This window comes from Aspergillus ruber (genome assembly GCF_000600275.1).
Source record: "Aspergillus ruber CBS 135680 unplaced genomic scaffold scaffold00008, whole genome shotgun sequence".
NCBI lineage: Eukaryota > Fungi > Ascomycota > Eurotiomycetes > Eurotiales > Aspergillaceae > Aspergillus > Aspergillus ruber.
In genome coordinates this window covers 207,485-229,755 of record NW_024467304.1, presented here as the reverse complement: position 1 = coordinate 229,755, position 22,271 = coordinate 207,485, and the positions used below count along the sequence as shown (strand labels likewise).

The 22,271-nt window shown below is 47.3% G+C and overlaps 8 protein-coding genes across 8 annotated transcripts; 4 read left to right on the top strand and 4 right to left on the bottom strand.

Annotated features, from left to right (window-relative positions):
* Nucleotides 1-957: 957 nt before the first annotated feature.
* Nucleotides 958-2,142, top strand: EURHEDRAFT_514288 (alcohol dehydrogenase; the record flags this gene model as incomplete). Its single annotated transcript, XM_040786251.1, has 4 exons — nt 958-1,093; nt 1,161-1,316; nt 1,381-1,976; nt 2,008-2,142. The coding sequence occupies 4 exons, from the start codon at nt 958-960 to the stop codon at nt 2,140-2,142; spliced, it is 1,023 nt and encodes a 340-aa protein (XP_040640101.1).
* A 162-nt stretch (nt 2,143-2,304) lies between these two features.
* Nucleotides 2,305-4,629, bottom strand: EURHEDRAFT_453095 (E1 ubiquitin-activating protein ubaB; the record flags this gene model as incomplete). The annotated part of the gene is made up of 8 exons (XM_040784089.1): nt 2,305-2,584; nt 2,640-3,096; nt 3,150-3,605; nt 3,656-3,720; nt 3,773-3,897; nt 3,960-4,196; nt 4,308-4,478; nt 4,570-4,629. 8 exons carry the CDS (start codon nt 4,627-4,629, stop codon nt 2,305-2,307), a joined length of 1,851 nt encoding a protein of 616 aa, XP_040640100.1.
* A 1,387-nt stretch (nt 4,630-6,016) lies between these two features.
* Nucleotides 6,017-7,290, top strand: EURHEDRAFT_376354 (queuosine 5'-phosphate N-glycosylase/hydrolase; the record flags this gene model as incomplete). Its single annotated transcript, XM_040778842.1, has 2 exons — nt 6,017-6,824; nt 6,872-7,290. The coding sequence occupies 2 exons, from the start codon at nt 6,017-6,019 to the stop codon at nt 7,288-7,290; spliced, it is 1,227 nt and encodes a 408-aa protein (XP_040640099.1).
* Nucleotides 7,291-8,860: 1,570 nt separating this feature from the next.
* On the bottom strand, nt 8,861-10,374 carry EURHEDRAFT_529863 (uncharacterized protein). The gene is made up of 2 exons (XM_040787124.1): nt 10,179-10,374; nt 8,861-10,116 (listed from the first exon to the last, which is right to left on the bottom strand). The coding sequence occupies exons 1-2, from the start codon at nt 10,361-10,363 to the stop codon at nt 8,955-8,957; spliced, it is 1,347 nt and encodes a 448-aa protein (XP_040640098.1). The 5' UTR covers nt 10,364-10,374; the 3' UTR covers nt 8,861-8,954.
* Nucleotides 10,375-13,152: 2,778 nt separating this feature from the next.
* On the bottom strand, nt 13,153-14,315 carry EURHEDRAFT_452779 (SDR family NAD(P)-dependent oxidoreductase; the record flags this gene model as incomplete). Its single annotated transcript, XM_040784066.1, has 3 exons — nt 13,153-13,310; nt 13,362-13,746; nt 13,800-14,315. 3 exons carry the CDS (start codon nt 14,313-14,315, stop codon nt 13,153-13,155), a joined length of 1,059 nt encoding a protein of 352 aa, XP_040640097.1.
* A 263-nt stretch (nt 14,316-14,578) lies between these two features.
* Nucleotides 14,579-14,948, top strand: EURHEDRAFT_514284 (elongin C; the record flags this gene model as incomplete). The annotated part of the gene is made up of 2 exons (XM_040786250.1): nt 14,579-14,699; nt 14,761-14,948. The coding sequence occupies 2 exons, from the start codon at nt 14,579-14,581 to the stop codon at nt 14,946-14,948; spliced, it is 309 nt and encodes a 102-aa protein (XP_040640096.1).
* Nucleotides 14,949-15,416: 468 nt separating this feature from the next.
* Nucleotides 15,417-17,027, bottom strand: EURHEDRAFT_497406 (tRNA-splicing endonuclease subunit SEN54 family protein). Its single transcript, XM_040785697.1, has 3 exons — nt 16,821-17,027; nt 15,958-16,742; nt 15,417-15,903 (listed from the first exon to the last, which is right to left on the bottom strand). Exons 1-3 carry the CDS (start codon nt 16,937-16,939, stop codon nt 15,461-15,463), a joined length of 1,347 nt encoding a protein of 448 aa, XP_040640095.1. The 5' UTR covers nt 16,940-17,027; the 3' UTR covers nt 15,417-15,460.
* A 2,155-nt stretch (nt 17,028-19,182) lies between these two features.
* On the top strand, nt 19,183-21,411 carry EURHEDRAFT_453128 (ATP-binding protein; the record flags this gene model as incomplete). Its single annotated transcript, XM_040784095.1, has 5 exons — nt 19,183-19,570; nt 19,625-20,352; nt 20,452-20,759; nt 20,806-21,242; nt 21,302-21,411. 5 exons carry the CDS (start codon nt 19,183-19,185, stop codon nt 21,409-21,411), a joined length of 1,971 nt encoding a protein of 656 aa, XP_040640094.1.
* Between the last annotated feature and the right edge of the window lie 860 nt (nt 21,412-22,271).

Genomic DNA, 22,271 nt, shown 5'->3' with positions numbered 1-22,271 from the left:
ATTGGTTACCTTCTAGTTTCTGACTCGTCCGCACTTAACCAACAACCCAGCATACGTGCTCGGTTGGCCTTGTTTCTCTATTCGTTACCTTTACCGTTTCTACTTGTTGATTATCTTACGGAGCCTGGAGGGGGCGATATACCTTCGACGTGATATACAGAGGACCTGGATGGTCATTGAGCATATGAGTGCTTGGAAGACACTTAGGGTAAGTGTCCTGTCTCGAAATACAACTAACTAGAACCCTAGGTACGATACGAGAGAAGCCAGGTTGTGACAGGATGGCGTTGTTGAGCACAAATCCACGAAGTAGCGTGTCGTGTTGCGAAGGCGTCAGGTTGGGTGTGGGCCATTATGATGGGGTGACAGAAGTTGTGCCTGTATAGTTGATACATGTAAAATATAGCGTAATATGCCACTTTGGTACCATACAATACATGTTGAAACAGATTATTTCGGTACCTTTCCTATTATGGATTGGCCTATCTTGGCACTAAGGTTTGAAAACCAATGAAAGAGTGACTTATGAGGGATGACACCAGTTTCGACTCCAACTGTAAACACTACTGTTTTCTTCCTGTAGTATGAGTCTCTACAATTGAAAGTATATAATCTAAATGATCAACATTCTGGGCATACAACTGGATTATGATAGAGAATGTGCTATTATGGCTTATCTTGAACACTGCTTATTTTACCTGTCAGCCCTAAGTCCTATCTCCGAGTAGCTTACACCCAACGTCAAGATACCAGCATTACAACATCAGAGACTACAAAACCAGGAACAGAGCAGAATGAACTCGGCTTCGTTCATGACTGTCGATTTGAAACAACAGGCAACATCTAAACCCCCCATTTACCAGCTGTATATATCTTGTTGCCCTCACCTTGCAACATGACCATTCCATCACAACCCATCCTCAACAACGAAACAAAATGCGCTTCTCAAACGCCACTATGGTCTTAAATGCCACAATGCAAGCCCTCATTTACAACGGCACTCCCTACAAGGTAACAATCGCCAGCGTTCCCCGTCCAACGATTCAAAACCGCACTGACGCTGTCGTCCGCATTACAACGTCCGCCATCTGCGGTTCCGATCCTTCACTTCTACCATGGCCTCATGGGCGGAACTCCCCCGCACGTGGTTGGCCATGAAGCAATTGGGTATGTGTCTGAGGTTGGAGACGCAGTGTCGTCGTTATCGGTGGGTGACTATGTGGTGATCCCGGATAATGCTGCCGCGGGACATTTGGAGATGGTGCCCGAGGCGTTGGATTCGTTTGGGGGTGGGACTGGGCTTGGGGGATTGCAGGGTATGCTTCATTCTTCCCTAACTACTTGCTAGGTGAAGTTAAATTATTGATTGATGAAATGCAGCTGAATACGCCCTCGTCCCCTTCGCCGACAACTCCCTCATCCCTGTCCCGCTGACCCACAAAACGACAAACTCCTCCATCGAACGTGACTACCTAACCACCGGCGACATCTTCGCCACTGGCTGGAGCGCCATCGACTATTCCGGCTTCCAACTAGGAGACACTGTCGCTGTCTTCGGTGCCGGTCCCGTTGGTCTCCTCGCTGCATACACCGCCCTCCTCCACGACGCATCCAACGTCTACGCCGTGGACCGTGAGCCTATGCATCTAGAGCGCGCTGCCTCCATTGGCGCTATCCCAGTTAACTTCAATGAGTCCGATCCTGTGCGACAAATCATGAACCACGAACCAAACGGCGTCACCCGCGCCGTGGACTGCGTTGGCATGGAAGCCGTCAATGCCCGCGGTGATTCTGACGAAGGTATTATCCTCCGCAATATGATTGACGCAGTTGCTCAGAATGGCGGCATCGGTCAAGTCGGTGTATACATGCAACAGGAGACTCCCCCTGCTGCGCCGCTGGGAGATAGCATTCCGCAGAATGTGTCATTTCCGATCTCGGATTTCTTCCTTAAGCATCTGAAATATGAAGCAGGGGTTGTTGATCCGAAGTTTTTTGGCGCCGCAGCTTGTTGAGTTGGTTTCGGCAGGTCGGGCGAGGCCGAGTTTTATTTCGACGGCGGAGACTCGGATTGAGGCGCCTAGATATTATGAGCAGTTTGACAGGAAGGAGGAGATTAAGGTGTATATTCACTTTCCTTGATCGGTCGAATTAGCGGATAGAGTGTTGGTGTTTAAAGTCAAGATATCAAAACCGTGATGATCCAAATAATCCATTCTGTTTTACAACAAAACAATATGTTACAGAGAATAAAACTGACAAAGTAACTAATGGCTACCCAATATCAACCCCAACATAAATCATTTAATCATCAATCAAGATAGCACCACCACCATCCGCCTCATCTAAGATGATGGGCTGTGTGCCGTCGTCTCCATTCGCGGCATTGTTCGTATGAATCCGTTTGACATCTGCATCTTCTTGGTCAATTTCTGTCTCTTCGAGTTTGCGCTTCACGCCTGTGGCGTCGTTGACAGTATCGGGAACGGTAGGAGGTGCTGGTGTCGGGGCTTTAGGCTTGCGGGAGATGTCGATGGCTTTCTCCAGAGAGATTGGCTTCTCTTCGTTCGACAAGGGAGACCTACTCATGCATTGTTAGTCAGTTTCTTTTAAAAATGCATAATAGCGCGGCTACTCACTCTTCCGGAGCCTTCACGATTAATTCAAGATTCACGCGCGGTTCATCATCTTCGTCTACAACAGTCAAGAAACTTTCGTCCTTCACACCCAAGTCGAGCAATTTCTTCGGTAGATTATCTTCCAAATCGGGGTCGTAAATAGTGCCCAGCTCATTACTGATTGAAAACTCTTCGCCGTACCCGAGCTGAGAGCGGAGCACATCTTCGACCAAGTCGTTCAGTGTGGTACGCCTTGGGTCGATTGCCACACGGCCCATTGCGACCGAACAAACTGGGCAGTTAGGATTAGGTGCTTTAAGAGAATCGGAATTGATGGCACGAGCACCGGAGCGTTCCAGGAAGACCATTTTAGCATTAGCATAGTCATCTTTCAGAACCTTCATGGCCTGTAGAACGCAAAGACCGGCAGTCATAGCGTTGGTAGTGGCGATAGCAGGAATAATGTTACCGGCCATTTCTATTTTCCCTAGTCAGCATGTGCCAGCTAACCCATGCCTCGCGCGAACTCACGCTTCGTGTCGAACTTCGACTTCGGATCGATACCAAAGATCGCAGCTCGCAGGTTGGCAGTAGCCGCAACAAAGTCCAAGGTATCAATGTCATCCTTGTCGAAGTCTAGAACGGGATGACTGTCGCCCATGGCTGTCTCCTGAAACGACTTCAGTCTCTTGCTCAAACGATCCAAGCTGTCTTTGAAAACGACAAAGTCCTCCGCCAACGACCACACCTTCTGGTCGTTGTTAGAGATAGTAACTTCGATCGATGAAGAGTCTTCCTCCAGCTTGTCGAAATCAAGGGGCTCCGGTGGCTTGCGAGTTTTCCACATATCTTCCATCCCTCTCAACCGTTCAATATCCTCCTTGAACACCTTCTCAAACACCTTGCGGGGGAATTCATCGGTACCCATGGACTGACGAATCTCCTTGAGGGCCTGTGCTTCTCTGCGCAAGTTCGCAATTTCCACTGCTATTCGATGTCAGTAAGTCGAGGTGTTTTGGAAGCGGGACTTGGCCTACCGTTCTCGGCTTCTTCGGAGCTGTCAAGCTCTTCTGTCTCATCTTCGCTCCTCCCAAACAACTCACTGAAAAAGATTAGAATCTCTTGATCGTGCAAACATGAAGTAGAGCTCATACGGGAAAAGGTAGCTCTTAGCCCAGACAATGCAGTGGATCGGCTGACTGGGCGTGCTCCGGATAGTACAGACGGGGAACGACTTCGGGACTTCTTTGGAATTGCAATCGTAACATTCAGTTTGGCCCTGTAGATTATCAGCCAAACCGCACAACCCCCATGCATCGTGTCGCATCGCATTATGCCCACCTTTTTTATGACCTGCACCTGACCATTAAATCCCGTAGTTCCGCTTTCAATCAAAGGCACGCCAGCCGCCAGACACATCCGATTCACATAACGCCGTGCGTCGAGATTGTCCAAAGCATTGAACACCAAATCAAAGCCACCAAACCAGTCGACGTTAAACTGACTGTCCTTGATGTTGGCATGATACGCTTCCAACTTCGCGCGCGGTTGAAACTTGTGTGCCACTTCCTTCGCAACCTGTACAGCAAACGGCGACTCGTCAGACAAGGGGAATTTATACGGTTGCTAGGGGGAGAAGTCGGGGGGGAAGGGAGAGGTCGACGGGGATGGAGGGCGACGGAGACGCACCAGTGCTTTGGGCTTCTTGATGTGTTCGAAACGGAAGAGAAACTGGCGATTCAAATTGCTCAGGTCGATGGTATCGAGATCGATGATGTGAATTTCGCCGAACCCAGATAGGAGGAGGTTCTTGAGCAGCTCGCAGCCGATGCCGCCAGCGCCCACCAGCAGCACACGCGACTATAGATCAGACAAAAAAATGTCAGTAATGCGATCGCGTAAAGTAAATTTGCGAGAATAATGGAAGACAAAGTTCATAGCCAGGGGATACCTCTTTGATGCGCCTAGCGAGAGTTCCGACTGAGCGCTTGAGATAAGTATCTCGCGTCATGGTTGCAGGATACTCAGGAAAATGAGAAAATCATCACTTGGCAAGACAAAAGAGACGTTGTGGAGAGAGGTTTACAATATTGGTGAAGGAGATAGAGGATAAAGATTGACGAGTTGGAGAGAAGAAGTTGACGAGAGAAGAGAAAGAGAGCTCTGGGAAATCCGGAGATGGGCGAAGCTCCGACACAGCTTCTACTGCCGAGTTAATGACCCGCCCACACCACTGTCTCCCACTACTGGGCTTATTTGGATAAAGAATGGATAACGGCAGTGAATAATCAAGGAACACAGGAGTAAGCAAGTAGGCTGCCATTCCTGACTGAGAACTGCCAACTGACACTGGTCCAGGTCTGACCACCCCTGTGGATATCCAGCCAGCTATACAGCAACACAACCAAGGATTCACTTATTGTCTATGTAAACGAACACCCGGATTCTTGAGGATCCTTCCTTAGGACCTATACCAGCAGATGCGTGTCTTTCCGGACACAGTCCGGAGTACAATAAAGACACAGCAGTGAGACGCCATGCAGTCCGGATCTTTAAAAAGACGAAGATCCATGCACCTGCATCGGCCAGACCTTTCTTCTTTAGCCAGACCTTGCCATACCTGCCCAAAGCTCTGGTGTTGGTGTTTCAGGAGGCAATGACGACGGGTTGAAAGGAGCTGGTGGAGTGATGCTTCACGCAGTATTCCGTACAGATACCGTTTGCGCTACTGACATGTCTTAGTAGGTGGGATTTCACGAGATGGGAATAAGCGACAGCATCGACAGAAGTAGCAGAATCGGCATTCTTGCCATATCATTGATATCATTCGCGTTAACTAGGCCACGGGATATAAAGCTGAGCTATACCCATCCATGTCTCGTATCATGCCCATGCTCTGACCATACCGGGATACTCACAGACCATTTCTATCACTGTCATCCTCTTTTGCTAGATAATCTGGACCCTATATCTCCATATCTTTCCCTTGATAGATCAATCCTCCCACATGGTCGACCTCTGTCTGCTTAGTAAAACAGTGTCGCAGACTCCTCTATTGTTATGATAAATAATATAACTATAACTATATTTTTTTTTTTTACAAAAATATATATATATATATATATAGAAAAAGAACTGTTTCAATTTGCCTCATTTTCCTTGTTTGATGTGTCTCTTCTCTTCTTTTCTCTCTGTCTGCCCAAGAATATTTCCTCGTGGAGAAATCTGTGGACTCAATTAAAAGCCTCTCGATCGCTCGCCGTGGAGAAGGCCGAACTTTTTCTCTCCCTCCTTTTCACACCCATTGCAACATCCCTTCAACTCCTGATTGTGCGCTATTAAAGGCCAGCAGCAAGTTAATCTCATAAAATTCACGCCAGTCGATGAGAAGAGGCACCATGTCGGACGACGAAGCGGATCCCGAGCTCCTAGCTCTCCTTCGCAAATCGCTCGGTCTCGGCGGAGGTGCAGCGAACCCTCGCGCGGCGGAAACAAAGGTCCTTGAGAACGCTGAATACGTATACAACAACGCTATTGATGTCGCCCTAAGCGCGGGCAAGACCAAAGATGTCGCGGAGACCATCTGGCACATTATGCAGAAGAAAGAGTACTCGACACACACCTGGTCGGAGCACGAATTGCACCCCAAGTCCAAGGACGAGAGCACGGTTGATTTTATTTTCACGATGGACCTATTGAACTTTAGTTTCTGGTCGGAGGAGCGCGACGAGAAGAAGCAGTTTGCGATCGAGTATCGTGGGAGGAAGTGGACGGGATATTGGAGCTTGGTTGCGGCGTTGCAGAGGGCTTTGGATGAGGGGATTCCTATCACGGATCCGGAATACTGGGTGAACGAGGATGTGTGTACGGACGACGTAATCAAGCATGTGTTCCGGTCCGTGACGGAGGAGCAGATTCCTTTGCTCCCGGAACGGATTCAGTGCCTGCGCGAGGCCGGACGGGTGTTGTGTAAGGATTTCGACGGCAGTTTTACGAATTGCATTTACAGCGCACATTACTCTGCAGCATCGCTTGTCAACTTACTCGCGGAAAGCTTCCCATGCTTCCGGGATGAGACGACCTTTCACGGCCGGAGGGTCCGGCTGTACAAACGAGCTCAGATCCTTGTAGCCGACCTCTGGGCTTGCTTTAACGGCGAGAGCTACGGAGAGTTCCAGGACATTGAGAAGGTCACCATGTTCGCGGGTAAGTGCCATTCTAGCTTCTATGAGAATAACGGCTAACAATATCAGACTACCGCATCCCCCAAATCCTCTACCAATTCGGCTGTCTGATGTACTCACCACCATTAGAAAGTCACATCAAGGACCTCAAGCCCATTCCCAGCGGCTCGAATTGGGAAATCGAACTCCGCGGCGTCAGCATTTGGTGTGTGGAGCTCATCAAGCGCGAAATCGAAAAGCGACATCCAGAAGTGAAATCCGTCAAACTACACCCACCACCTTCGAATGAAGAAGCAGACGCCCTCGAAGATGCCAGGAAATGCACGACGCAGAAACACTCAAAACACAAAAAGAGTGTGCACGAGCCACCGGTTTCCGGGATCAATGCGATTCTGATTGATTTCTTCTTATACGATACTATGAAAAAGGTTGAGAAGGATGGGAGGGAGACTATTCCTCATCATCGGACAAGGAGTATCTGGTATTGAATTTTTTTTTTTTTTTTCTTCTCTCTTCTTTTTTTTGATGACTTCTATTCTGCATCATATACCCTCGTTTTTCCATACTCTCGTTTTAATGGTGATCCCCTGGGGTTTTGCTTTGACCTATAGAATATTCTCTTCATATACATACTTTATGCTCTGGCAGCAGACTATTTTAATCTCTGGATGATGGATATTGACGAATGAATATACCAGTTATATCTGTTCTCCCTCCGCTCTATTATCCCAATATCTCCACCCTTCCACGTTCCATGTCAAATTTCTCATACTAATCTTAAATCTCCTAAATTCATTTCGTGCTGACTTAGTGGTCATCGAGCACCTTTTTATCTGGTTGGTCTGGACTAATGAATTCTAGATTGCCTATATTCTTGCCTCTTCTGGACTTAAAACTGAGCAAACAACCAGATTCCCCTGGGTTGATCTGGTACGGAACAAAGTCCGTTAAAACATACCAGAGAGGACCTCCCGAACAGCGGCAACGAGGGTTGACCAACACCTTGGAAAATGAAGGCCGGCTGCAGGCTCTTCAACTAACAGCCATGCGTCGAGTGTCAAGATGGAATGTGATGGCTATCTAAAGATCACAATCTCCACGAATGAGGAACAGTCAAGAGGAATAGAAGTTGACCTTTTCGAGTCACAAATTCCTCGAGTCTAAAAGGGTACGCCGCCTACCTTACATCTAAACGGTGAAATGACTGGATGGCATGGGGTAGACTTCTGCAATCGTTCCAGTGAAGTTGAACGCTTCCGTGCAGCGGAAAACCGAGTATGAAAGCAACGGATCACAGAAGAAATGAGATCTTTGAACAGACTAGAGCCTGGAGAATTACTGTTTCTGTTTATAAAAATCAAGCAAAACAGCTAAATGACACCTGCAGCAATTGCCGGTGGTGGAGGACCGGTCCCTGAAGTTCTTTACTATAAGCAAGTTAGGCGTTACAATTGAAATGCCGGATCTAGAGAACGAGGAAGCTGGCCATTGACATATTTCTGACTTGAGATGATGCTTCCCTCATGGACCCAAGAACCCCAAAAATAGGCATGGTGTTCCATAATTGGCATGTTGAGAACTGACCACCTCTTTGCGGCCATGCACGGCCAAAACTCTATGGATGGCTTTTCCGAACCGGAAAGTGAAGAGAGGCCTGCTAAAATCGAAAACTCGGGACATATCCGGCATGGTTATCAAAGATAGCATTCCCGACCATCAACTTGTGCATCGGGTGTTAACCTTGAGGCACATCTGGCAGAAACACAAGGAGAAAGACAGAACTCTGGAATATATTGGCCCATTAAAGGGCAACAGCGTTCTGGGTAAGGGAAAGAGAATATTTTCAATGGCGAGGAATTTGCCATTGCCTCAGACCTCCTAGGGTGGTAGTGTCCAAAGAGCACTGGCCTCCTGGCATGGATGAGGAGTGACAACAAGAGTACAAGGTCAAGAAGTATCTTGACCAAATGATTAGCCAGAATGCTCTTTGGCATGACACGGGTCTATCACCTATTATCACCATTGTATGTGAAATGTGTATAAATGCATATATAGCATCAAACCTAGTCAGCGCCAGGGCACTATAATATCAATTTGGTTTATCATTTTGGGTATCATTAAATTGCAAGATTACTTATGCCGAAATGTCGCCCTAAGCACCAACCCGACCAGTCCTCTCCATCTGTTCAATCCTTCCCATAATATCCGCCTTCCATTCCAAGTAATCTTCCTGCCGGTCCTCGCTCAACCAATCCACCCGATCCTGCATCATCGTCCCTAGTCCCGGAAGCAGACCCTTCCTCGAGCCATTCAGCAATCTATGACCAGACCTTGGTCGCTTTGCGGTTTCCCCTTCATCAGCAGCGTCATCATCCAACTCATACTCCTCTTCACCGTCTAGCTCGCCGGCCTGCGGGATATTTTCGAACCATTCCTGTCCGTGAGCCCAGTTCTGTTCCATGATGAGGGCGATCCACTGGTCGATATCTGTGCGGTGTCGGCGTTCATTTGTGGGGAAACCAAGACTGACGAGGGCTGTTTGACGCATTTCGGAGAAGGTCTTTTTGTCCAGTTTCTTGGACTCACCGTTCTGCTCGTCATCTGTGTTCCGCCGGCGGGCGAGAACGAGGAAGTAGATGGCCACAACTAAGGCGTTAATCATTTCTTTGAAATCCTCATCTTTTTCCAGATTGCTTGCTGTCATGACCGGTTCAAGGAACTCTAGCATTTCCTCATCGAGATCCGCGTCGGCATCATTGTTCGATATTTTCGAGATAAAGAAAAGAATGGAGGACGCGCCAGTGAACATATGCGGCGGAAACGTTTTGGAGATAGGAGGCCGGGACCAGGTACTTGTTCTTGGTGCCGGGGTTGACAGTGTCTTACACACCGTCCGGATGGAAGCCATCACCCATCCCGGCGCGTCGGGAACAATCGTCGAGCCTGGAAGACCATTGGGTCTAACCTTTTTTTCCGTTCTCTGCGGTGTACGTGTACGAGAAGGTGAATCGACATTGCTAATCGCTCTTTTCAACGGTGTAGGTTTGCTTGGGGTGTTTTGGAGTCCACGTGGCGTGCCTGGCACTGCTGATTTCGATGGTGTCCGGGCGAGTGTCGTTCTGTCCTTTGTAGGTGTAGATGGGTTCGGCCCAGCGCGTATAGGAGTCCCGGGTGCTGAGGTACTAGCCGAACGTTTGACTGATGTTGTACTTGAGCCTAGAGACCGATCCAGGAAGCTATACAGCTTTTTGTAGACGCGTGGAGGACAGGGCGGATGGCCTAGTAACGGAGGTAACCGGAGGGCTCGACCTAGCCTAGAATTCAGGATATTAGAAACCATCAAATCAACATTTTGCTCAAATAAATGTTAGCATACCTCCGGCAAGCAATCTCAGCACAAGCATATGGCCGCGCGATCTCCTCCTCGGGCTTGAGGCTGGCCGAGAAGCTTCGCGATTGCGCGACGAGAGACGAAGCTAAGCTGACAAGTTCTGGAGGTAGGTCATTGGCGTGAGTTGGTAGTAGTGTGTTTAATGATTGCTCGACTGGTCTATTGTTCATTTTGTCTTTTGGGGAGAGGTATGCGTGGTTGAATCGGAGGAGAATTGAAGATGTCCTTTCTTGGTACCTGTTTGCCTGATATGTGAGGCATAAATTTTCCAACTTAGTTCTAACTACAGTACGTTAGCTAGTTATCAGGATGGAGTACAGAGTACTACCAATTGCATTCTTGTCTACAACTACTTGAGTCTGTTCTTCTATATTACACTCACTTGCCTTCATTCTTCTCAATGCTAAAGCCTGGTATATCCATATTATCCTCTGTCTGTGAACAAGGATGGTGAACAGACAGGCAACGCCTTACGAGCTCTAATCGATGGAAAGGCCTATTGGGCATGGCGCTATCCAGCCCAGGAGAGTATAATATCTTTCCGGCAAGTGCAAGCTAGACTTTGCTAGATTATGCATTCTTGCTAGTCCAGAAGTCCTGACTAAGAGAGCCACGACTTATCATATCGAGAATGAGGCATAGAGTGCATACTCCGGGCCGGAACAATGGCATGCAAAGTGACAGTAGCGTATTAATGTCTGTGATGTGACATTCTGGCATTCGCATAGATCTCTGCGGAGCTTTGGAATATGCTCAAAGTAGAATTCCTACTCGACTTCCGCAACAAGGTGAGAGTCGGATCTTGACTTCATGAGCGCGGCAATACACTGGGCGCAAGCCTATAACCACTCGTTTGGCTCTATCTAATTTTGTACTCTACGGGGTGCTAATAGCCTCAAGGTATAATAATGTTGATAGAAAACCCAGAGATGGCCCACATGGAATCTTCACTTGCAAAATGGTCTCTTGATGCAAATATCACACCTGATATGCTAAGCGACATTGTTAGTTTCATGAAAACGTTCACCGCCACTAAAATGGGTTTGAGCAGCGCAAATACGTGGCCTGAAGAACACGATGAAAATTTGTTGACTCCATTTACCATGGGCGATCAAGACAGTTCCCTCGGAAGAGAACGCCTGTCCTATATAGGACCAAACCCAAATAATAAGTCAATATGATACCATGGGCATGAAGAAGATACTATATATTTGTCGCCATCAGGCAGATTAAGATGAAGGAATAAGGCCCAAGATGTCAAGACCCCTTTTGACAGCAAAATGGCCGACCGATACACAGAATATGTCATGGCTAACAGGGGATTTATGCTGACAGCAGCAGCAACAAATGGTCAACTGGCGGTGGCATTGTACGAGCAATAAGCAAGAAAGGTGAAAAGGCTGACCCACAAAGCTTCAAACTGGAGCTACTGATTTTTGCACTAACACAAATGCTACCTGCGAAACCTGTCTCTGGTATTTGGGACCCTTGGAATCACAGCGTCTGTCGGTGACCTTACACATGAAGCCGAAGATATCGTTAAGCATCGCATCTGCCACAAATGGAAAATACCTGCAATACAGATCTCGTTTTAAACAAGTCAATATATCGCAGGCCGAATGGTGGTGATATATCAACCGCAGTACATCATGTGCCAGCGCTAGACGCACTGCTACAAAAAGAGAGGCTTGGGACCGAATATGAGGAGTGTCCCAGGAGGGAGACACTCTGGGAATTTATGCACTCGATTACAGAGTGATCGGGAGTGAGAACTGCAGAACGCATATTCACGAATCAAAGCTGGGAGGTCATTCGATCAGAGTTGGCCAAGTCTTTTTGCATTTCAAACTGACTTTGAGGCCACAATGTCGGAAGAGCACCAAGGAAACGAGTTCTCACGCAGAATTTGAACCGATGATCATTAACTCTGCACGAAATAACTATCAAGAGACATGGCCATAAGGCGGATAAGAAAATCCAGTACGCTGTATAAGGGAAGTAAGCCATTCTATTCGTATCTTGATAGCGTTGATTATAGTTGACAACAGGGCAAAGCAAAATCCTGCAGGCATATCCCAGCAATATGTTCATTGCTTACATGGAGGTAGCAATGGCGCGCATAGAAGCTTCAACCTGAATTAAGGTCAAGAGAGCCTCTATATAGGCAGGGTTCAAAAATTTATGACTAATGGAGCACTCGGACTGTACAACTTCCGATGCTAGAACCATGTTTCAGCTTTCCAGCTGGAAAAGAGGATAGCGCTTTCAATGGGGCAAGGATGGTTACAAGCCTTTGCTGCAAGAAAAACTTCTTTAGAAACGCGCCGTCAAAGAGTGTATCTGTGGCGAGGAAGTTACAGGAGCCATTTTAGGGTTAGTACCTCATGTGGTATTTTCCCATTCCTGGGTTTGTTTGAGTCTCTAGCTTAGCAGGAAATGGCTACATAAGAATGGATCTCTAGCAGAGTATTCTAGCCATATCTCCTTAACTGTTTGTGAGGGCAATAGTAAGAAAATCGTCAATCTGATTTCATGCCGAAGAAGGCATCACCACTCCTAGGATACAAGCCTTATCCCAAACAAAGAGTCCAATCTGAGAAAGAAGGATTCTCTGGGGCTGGTTGACGAACACTGAGTCAGAAATCCCATCTTAGGGGTTGCATACAGATTTTTGCCGAAGCAATACCGGAATGGCTCGAAGATGTTGTCAGCTAAGCTGAGTAAAAGTTTCCTGATGTTGGGAGAGGAGGTAATGTGTCTTCCTGTACTCGACGAATATGCATCTTGTATCCTGTAGAACCAACTCTTTAGAGATAATTTGTGCGTCAAATGATATAATCTTTTCGAAAGCGCATCCCTTTCCTTTGCTATAGACGTATTTCGGACGAGTTTCATAAGTTGTACTGATAGGTAGGCTACCCAAAGTACTGCGTGTTCCAGACAACTAGGTTGAGAGCAATTAAACAGCACTCAACCCGCCATCAATGTTAAGAATGCAGTTATTAGCGTACTCATTCTGCGCCAGAAAGACAGCGGCGTCTGCGATTTCATACGGGTCACCGAATCGACCAAGCGGGATCTCATCCTGAAGACGAGTTTTTTCACTCTCACGGAAATCTTTCCAGTAATCAGCTGAAGCTCCTATAAAGGGTTATGTACGACACTTACTAGCAATCATTGGAGTGTTAATATACCCCGGGACAATGGCATTCGACCGGATAGCCACACCCCGCAAGGAGCTCGCCGCCTCAACCGCGAGCGAACGGGTTAGACCAAGTACACCGGCTTTGGATGCAGCATATGGCACCGCACCAGTTCCACCTTTGTGCGCTAGTAGGGAGGAGATGTTTATTATGCACTTTGAAGGTATTTCTGTGGTGAAGCCGCGGTTCTTGGAACGACTACGGATTGCGGCGCGGAGCAAGGCGCGAGAAGTAAGGATCGCACCTTCGAGGTTTGTACGGAGAGTTTGGGTTATGACATGTGGATCGGTTCTAGCGAGTATATTCGTCGTAGATATTCCTGCGGAGTTGATAAGGATATCGACGTCTTTCTATACAAACATCAGTTGTCTACGTTTCCTCTAGATAGCAGAAGCCGACCTACCATGCTTTCCTCCAACTCTCGCACCCATGACCCAGACTCGGACACATCCCCGACAAAAAAGCTTACCTTCCGGCCCTCCGACAGCCCTATCCCCATAGACTCTTGTTGATCATCCTCCGGTGCCCTGGTTGCTAGTATCTCATCACTCCCATTCCCAGTCACAACTCCCTCCGGAGACTCCCCTAATCGCGCAGCAGCATCCACAAGCCTCTGTTGTGATCGACCAACGAGTATAATTCTCTCTGCGCCCTCTTGTAGAAACCGATCTGCGATTGCATGTCCGATTCCCGATGTCGCACCGGTTATCATGCATGTGCGGCCCGAGAGGCGATCGGAAGGTTTGAATCGGGGTTGTCGTTGTTGTTGGTTTTGTGTTTTGTCATTCGTGCTTGTGGAAGAGGAGTAAGGTCTTTTGAAGAGGGATAATCCTAGAAATGGTGCTTGGGTAGAGCGAAATTGGTGTAATGTTGCTGCGGTTGCTCCGCAGAGGCGGGGGAGGGGTTGGAGATAGGACATTGTGTTGATTAGGCTATTGGCTGTAATAGCAATTCAGTTGATCCTTCGCAATACGAAGAGCAATGAAAATATTCAAGCCTTATACAGAGGACGAACAGAAAGCACTGTAGCAGAACCTATACCGACAAGGGAAGACGTCACAGGAATAATTCCGCCGGAGCTTGACTGAGCACGGGCCACACCGGAATATTCCATGGAAACACGGTTTTTCTCCAACTCTTTTCCTTTTCCTCCTCTACACACAAGCATAAGCAGATAACAACATGTCAGAAGCAACACAGCAAGAATACGTGACTCTCGTCTCCGGCGACGGCTTCGAGTTCGTCGTCCCGCGCAGCACAGCCTGTGTTTCGGGGACAATACGCCGCATGCTAGACCCATCCAGTACTCTCCCCCACCTATCTCTATTGCTCTGCGACATCTGCTGATTATAATTTACGAATAGGCAACTTCTCAGAGGCCATCACAGGGCGCTGCGTCCTCGAAACCCTGAGCGGTGTGGTCCTGGAAAAAGTATGCGAGTATTTCTGCTACAACCAGAAGAACAAGGAGCAGGCGAATGTGCCCGATATGGAGATTCCGCCGGAACTGTGCCTGGAATTGTTGATGGCGGCGGATTATTTAGATACTTAGGTGCCTTAGTATGTCTGTTTGCTATGGATTGGAGAGGATTGGTGCTGACGGTTGACAGCGAAGACGTGTTTTGGACTTGATGACTTATGATTCGTACGACCTCTGCTGCATTGCATTTTGAACATAATGGAGATTGGAGTTTGTGGATTGATATTGGGTGGCGTTAGGTTTGGATAATCGAAGGCCACGGCCAGGTTAATAGAGGACGATGCTTCGTTCCCCGTTCCAGTCTCTACTAGGATGCAGTTGAACATCTTGTTTGCTGTTGACGCCATCAGAACATCTACATCCGTCCTTTGTCCCTCCAATTCAATTTATGGACGGGTGTTCTAAAGATGATGGCAGATTAATCGCATGACAACTCCCTTTTATTCGGTCCTTATCCGTTCAGTGGATATCAGGGCCTTATTCCAGGGGAGACACGCATATCTTCTTCTTATTCCATAGAAATGGTATCAACTTTTATTTCCGGGGTATCTATCTAATGCAGATCATCACTTAGAAGAAAGAAACTATTTTTTGGGCCGCGGCCGAAATCCTCCCTTCTTGGGACCCGGCGGCTTCTCCGCATAAACCTTCTCCTTCCCAAACGCTGCATCTCCAATTCTCAGGAAACTAACAACACCCTGATCCACAACAGCAAGAATTACATTCCGGTACCCGTGTCGGAGACGCATGTACATCATGCGATCCATTTTCTCGCCCCGCGGGGGGTCTAACGGTGTGCTTTCGAGGAGTGCGCCGAGCTGGGCTTGCGTCGGCATGGTAGTTTGGGTTCTGGAGTTGACAACTGCGATTCGGAAATCGGGAGTTGGAGGGGCGGATTTGCGGAATACGGTTGAGGGTTTGTAGACGTGGAAGACGACGCGGAAGGGTGGTGTCGTTTTGCGACGGGGAGATTGGCGTGTGACGGGGTCGTGGTAGGGGATGATGGCGAGTTTGCGGTAAATGTCGTCTGTATTGAGTTAGCGACGACGCGTTTTAGGACTTGGGAGAAGGGTACGCTTACTGTAGCTCCGGTGCAAACCCAATCCCACCACAGGACCAGTAGTCGTAATCCCCGTCGATTTATTCCAGTTATGCAGCCAATGCAGGAATCGGCCAAAGATCCCTAGACCCTGCTGCGGTGCACTGTCCTCATCTTGTACCTCATCACTCTCATCATCCCACCCTGGCGCTCGAATGACCGTATATCCCAGTCGTCTTAATCCAGTATATACCGAAAACCGCTCCACAGATAACCCCCCTCTCCCAGTAAAGCACGCATACGCTGCCTGCAAACTCATCGGGATCCCCAGATCTTCTTCACCTTCTTCAGCAGTAGGCCCTGTGACAGATACCGGCCACCGGATATCCAAACTGCCACGTTCAATGAGATATAGCGCTTCTTCGGGTAACAGCCATACCCGGTTCCAACGATCTGCCCGGCCCATTGATTTGAAGTATTGACCCTTGGGGTTGGGAACGTAAACGCATGAGTCCTCGGGAACGCTTATCCCTGTTCCTGTCTCTGGACTTCTTTCTTTCGTTAGATTATGCTCGTTATTGTCGTTTGTAGCAGTCTCCTTCTCGTCTTTCTCTTCAGTCACGTCGATCGCAGGCGGCGGTGCAGGTCCATCAGGCGCATAGTACGCGATAACTCGATGCTTGGGATGATGTAACCGCGGATGCGAAAGCGCATTGTGCATAGCGTGACGCGACGCATCGAGGATATCGGCCTGGTAGTTTGTAGGATTTGGTTCGAAGTCTTTTTCGCCGCGGCGGGGGAGGGACGTTTGCGATGAGTCGGAGGGGCTGCACAGTCATTATTGTGAGAATGGGTTCTTTTTTACATGATTTTATAATTAGTGTAAATGCAGCGGAGGAGCTCACAAGGCAAGGTTATTCAGGAATCTGAAGTCCTGCGTCTCGTCGGACAGGTCGGTTTCGATTTGCGGCGCGGAGTCCTGCGAGGCTGGGAGGTGGGCTGCTGCTTCGTCTGTGTCGGCCATTGTTCTTATCTCTTCTTATTCCTTCTTTCTCCGATAAGCTGTAAAAATATTGAACAAATAGGCCTTTGGTCCAGAACGCAGAACGCGGGGAATATGCTGAACTGAAAAAGAATTTACGGGCTTATCGCCGCTGCGATAAGAATTCTAGTTGAGCCGGATTAGGCATGCCGACAACAAGCTTGGCCATCACTACGATTTACTAGGTGCTTCGTCCAGTTGAGTCTAACATCCATTCAATACGAGCAGTAATTTCAGAAAAGATCTAATACCTTCGGTCTGCGTCCATCGCGGTCTGCGGCACCTGCGTTTCTTATCCCAAGTCCCATGCTGTCCATCATATATACCTTTGGGAAAATCTCTCAGCTTTCAGCTTCATTTGACTGAGTCCAGAGCTCAGTGCTAAGGTATTCGCGGCCTTTTTGACTCGTTTCTTCGCGACTCTCATTTGCTCTTGCTTGAAATGATATTCATGCAATTTATAGTAAATATGTTTTATGCTCAGGGCAGTAACAATAGATGGTTGAACGTTGCTGTCATAATGTGAAGGCTGTTATCGCTCCCTGGTATAAGTTGCCTGACAGCTGTTTGCACTCTCTAAGTCCTTTCAAAGGCGTTTTAATACCATCCAAGCTCGTTACTTGTTTGCCTTCAACGAGTTCCGCGAATCCAGACAAGACCGCGATGAGTTTTCTCACCAAGTACTGATTGTTGAATGTGGCTACATTTCAGTTGGATGTGAATGATTAAACCCATCAGTGCCAATAAACCTGTTTGGCACCGCAATTTTTCCAACTTCCTGCCACAGGTATAATCGCTATAGCGGGTATGGTCGGTAAGCTATTGTTGCCTGGTGTGTCGCTGATGTCGACTAAATAATTGAAGTAATGATGCCTAAGCGCTTGAGCTGGTGGCCTCTTGGAGTTATGCCTCAGTGAAAACATTTATTTACCAGGATATGTTACTATCCCAAAAACATAGCTATAGAGATTACAACGGCGTCCATGTTACCACACCCACTCAGAGAATACTTTATGATATACTCCGTACAGCGTACAATTCGCATTTACCAGACCATGGTCGTTTTTGGCAACTCTCCCTTTTAGGTTTAGCGCCGGTGTGTCGCGCACCTGATGTGGTTTAGTGTATACCTGAATGGGATTAGCCTCCCACCCTATACTATGAAGGGAATTGCTGTCCATCTCCGCCTTCACGTCGTCCGCCGACTATAAGACCGCTGGTGCGTCGCTTGACGACCACTTCTTCGCATTTCCTTTACTTCCTTTGCCAACGCCGCCTCCGGCTCCCCGTCAGGCGCACCGGATCAGACTGCTCTGATTCCCACCATCTCCACGCTATCAGAGATGACCGCATAGCATATATACACCTCTGCTCGGTCCGACCCTTTATCCAAGTAGACTACCGTACCACAGTCCGGGCTCCTTGAACAATTTGTCGCCATACGCAGTGAGGGAACAGTTCAGGTAAAGCATGAGACCTATGGGTAAATAGCAGCTAAGGAAGGCCTGGGGAGCTCTTGATTCTGGGCCCTCAAGTCAAGCATACACCATAGACGTATAATACTTGCGGCGCCGCCCGCCAACCACTTAGCCGTTGCAACGATGTCAAACCGTACAGATGCCTGAGGTGCCGGCATTCAGCATCACCTACTATTTTTGGACAGCTCTCGCGAGCTCCACCACACTCTTTAGATAGCAGCTTTCCCTGATTTTGGCTCGGACGTAGATCAACTCTCTGGACGATTGCCAGATGGATTCAATAGCACGTTCTATAATGTCCATATAGCTTCATAGCAGCTCCTTCTCTCAACCTCCGGATCTAATAGTATCGCTGCTGGATTATCCGCAGACCCGACTGTACCGCTCTACAAACGACAGCATATGACATAACAATTTAATCAACCAATCAACACACTTATTCATATGCTCACATTTCTTGGCGGCAATGGCGGCGGTGGTAGTACATCCCATAGGTCTTAGCATCTCTGGACTCTAATGATCATCTCTCGTCTCACTACATCCTATTCCTTGCAGATTTCTTTCTTTACCTGACTTGAAATAGTTCTGGATGGAAAATTGACACGTATTGCCTGCCTGTGTGAACAAAGCCGTCAGCAACCCTTCTTTTTACAGTATTGTTTGTCAGGCAGGTGCACCTCTAGTTCTTATCTTTCAATGGCTGCCGCCATCACCAGCTGGGTGCTCAACCCAATCCAATCTTTGACAATGTCTCGACCACGTACTCGCAAACTATGGTGCGCTGTCCCTAGCAATCTTAGAGAGCCATTCTCCGTTGTGTGTTTATCGGACCAGGACGATATTGAGACACTCAAGGAGAAAATATGGGAGAAGATAAAGGAAGAAATCAAGAATACTACGCCTCATTATGGCAAGCTCACTCTCTACAGCCCTGTGATGCAACTCAATCATGAAGAGGAGTTCAGGATTGATGATGGTGAATTTCTACATCCACGCCGAATGATCACATCCAACCCACTCTTCCCCCAAAGCAAAGATCCAGATGTGGATATTGTTGTTGTTGTGAGCGGAGGTGCCACTACACGGAAACGGAAACGCTCTGAATCACAAGGTGGTGAGAATGATTTTCTTCGTCGTCATCGTCATCATTGTTCTTCAAGGTTATGACTAATAAAGACCGTAGCGACAGAGCGCGACCTCATATGCCCTCGGGAACATACAGTGTCAGAGCTTGCGGCCACTTTGGATGAAGTCAATATAGTCCATATCCGTGGAACCCCAGCAAGCGGCAAAACACGTCTCTCTGAACTTCTGAGGGACCACTATCGCAGAGAGGGAAGAAAGGCTTTCTTAATCACAGACTGGGTAAAACTCAATCCCATGGATCCTTGGGGCAGTTTTGTCAAGCTTATCAAAAATTGGGATGAAGAACTACAAGGTTCTCCCATCACTAGCCTTACCTCAACTTCATCAGAACCAAAACATGATTCCTCTTCGGTTTTGACAACAAACACTGTTATTCTCGTGGATGAAGCACAGAAGACTTACAGTGATACTGTGCTCTGGAACACGATCTTCAAAGCAAGACAGAAGTCTTTCTGTGTGTATAATTTTCGACTATGTCTTTTCTGCTCTTACGGCAGCCCAGGCACAGGCCCAGATCAAACATTCTTTACTCCAGTTACCCTTTTCAACAAACAACGCATTTCGTTGACGCCACAAAGCCAGCCAGGCTCACCATCTATAGGCTTATTTTACAGCAAAGAAGAGTTCAAGGATGTTGTTTCACGATTGATTAGGTTTATCTCTAAGCAAAAGGAAAAGTTCAATTTTGATGAAGGTGCCCTGGAATACATATTTGTGCTGTCAGGTGGTCATCCGGGAGCGGTTGAATCCCTAGTCAATGTAATTTTCGAGGTACGTGCCCAGTTATTTTTTTACTTTTATGTCTCTCCCACCCCCAATAGTGAGGCATGATGAGAAGCTTTATCTAAGTCAAGAAGCTAACAATTTCAGAACTACCGCCATGACATCAAGCATAGACATCTTAGAACCTTGACAGAAGATCATATCATCTGGTTCCTGGAGGACACCGCCAGAGTCTTTGACAAGCTTAGTAGAGAGTCGGTTGATCGCTCTTTCCCTCGTATAGAGAGGTGCACAAGCAAGGTTTCGAACATATTGAACAAAATTACAGAGGAAGGAAGTGTTCCATTTGATCTCAATGATGCAGACATCAGGTTCTGTTATCAGAATGGTTGGGTTCACAGGGTAGCTCTAGATGGTGATGATATTGCAGTTCTACCATCACGCTTACATGAAAAGTAATTTTCACATGTCCCTATTGTTCTTCCATGCTGACCTGCTTAGATACATTGAATATTCAATTGGCACAATGTCGAAGCCCCTGCCTGCCAGTTTTGACTCGCTACAGAAATTATGCAAAGAGATTCTCAGCAAATTCTCCATTATGAACTTGAGGCACTCAGCTGAGGGCAAAAAAATGTCAACTGCATCACAACCCAGACCAATGGAAGCTCAATATCAAGCAGAGTTCTACAGGGGCTTTGTCCGTACAGCTGGACAAGGTGTACCGATATCCAGTGAATGGTCAAGAACCAGACATGGTCGAGTGGATTTCTATATCCCAGAAAAGAAATGGGCCATTGAATTGTTGAGAGATCATATTGAAGTCAATGGACATATCTCTCGATTCAAAGTGGGTGGAAAATATCATCCCTGGCTAAAAGAAAATATGGTCAAGGATTGGATCATAATTGACTGTGCAACTTCTTTACCAACCAAAGGTGTGTTCTTACCCAGTGTTCAATTCATCCATGATTTTATTCCACTGACAACATGATAGAATTCTCTGAGCCTAGGCTGTGGCATGCAGTGTTCATCAATGATTATTCTGAATTGCAGCTGTATAACCATCAGAGAGCTCTTATGATGTCTGTGTATCTGCATAATTGAGAAATAGCAGGTGTGATATGGCTATTATACTGCTTACATGCATATTTCTTTCATTGTGGTGTGACGGCTTGACATCTTGACGTCGTGTATACGACTTGACGTAGCCCATACGGCTCGACACTGCCTACAAGACTAACGATGACAGACGACACTGAACATGAGCAGAACCCTGTCGTACAGTGGTATAAGAAAGCCTCCATCCTCTAGATAGGTTCATTTTCTTTCTTTCTCTAGACTCGATATTTTCGTCGATGGCTACAATAGTTTGAACAGGAATATCATTTCGTCAGTACCTACCATTTCTGAGCCCGTGACATGTGGTATATTTGTTAGCTGTAGCCAACTTCTCGACTAGCAAGCAATCAGATGAATTCACCTAGTTTCTTTGCCTTGCCCCTGTGGCTTCTTCTTTTCTTTCCTCTCCAGGGCTGATTATTCTCGTGGTATGGTTACTTGGTTTAGATTGTGAATAGTATCTCGCTTTATCTACTAGACCGAGCCCGTGGAAACCAGGAAATACTCTTAAGAGTCACAGGTGAGTCGATGAATGAGAAGGTAGATTTATGGTCTTGTATCTAGAAGTAAAAATGAAAGGTCTAAAGATAAAAAAAGAAAAGAAAAAACCATTGACAAGGTGCGTATGCAGTCAACCCCAATACATAACCTTTGGGAAATAAAACTAGAGCTTATAGGAAATGATATCTATACCTCCATGGTTCCAAACCCTGATTTGAGGGTTGGTGTGATAGGCTACGCCAAGGTCAGTACTTGGAGCAGGTCCTCGTAAGCACGTGACAGCTTGGTTAGATGCCCAACCCACATCGGGCATACCTTCACGCGGACTCTTATATATTAGTCTT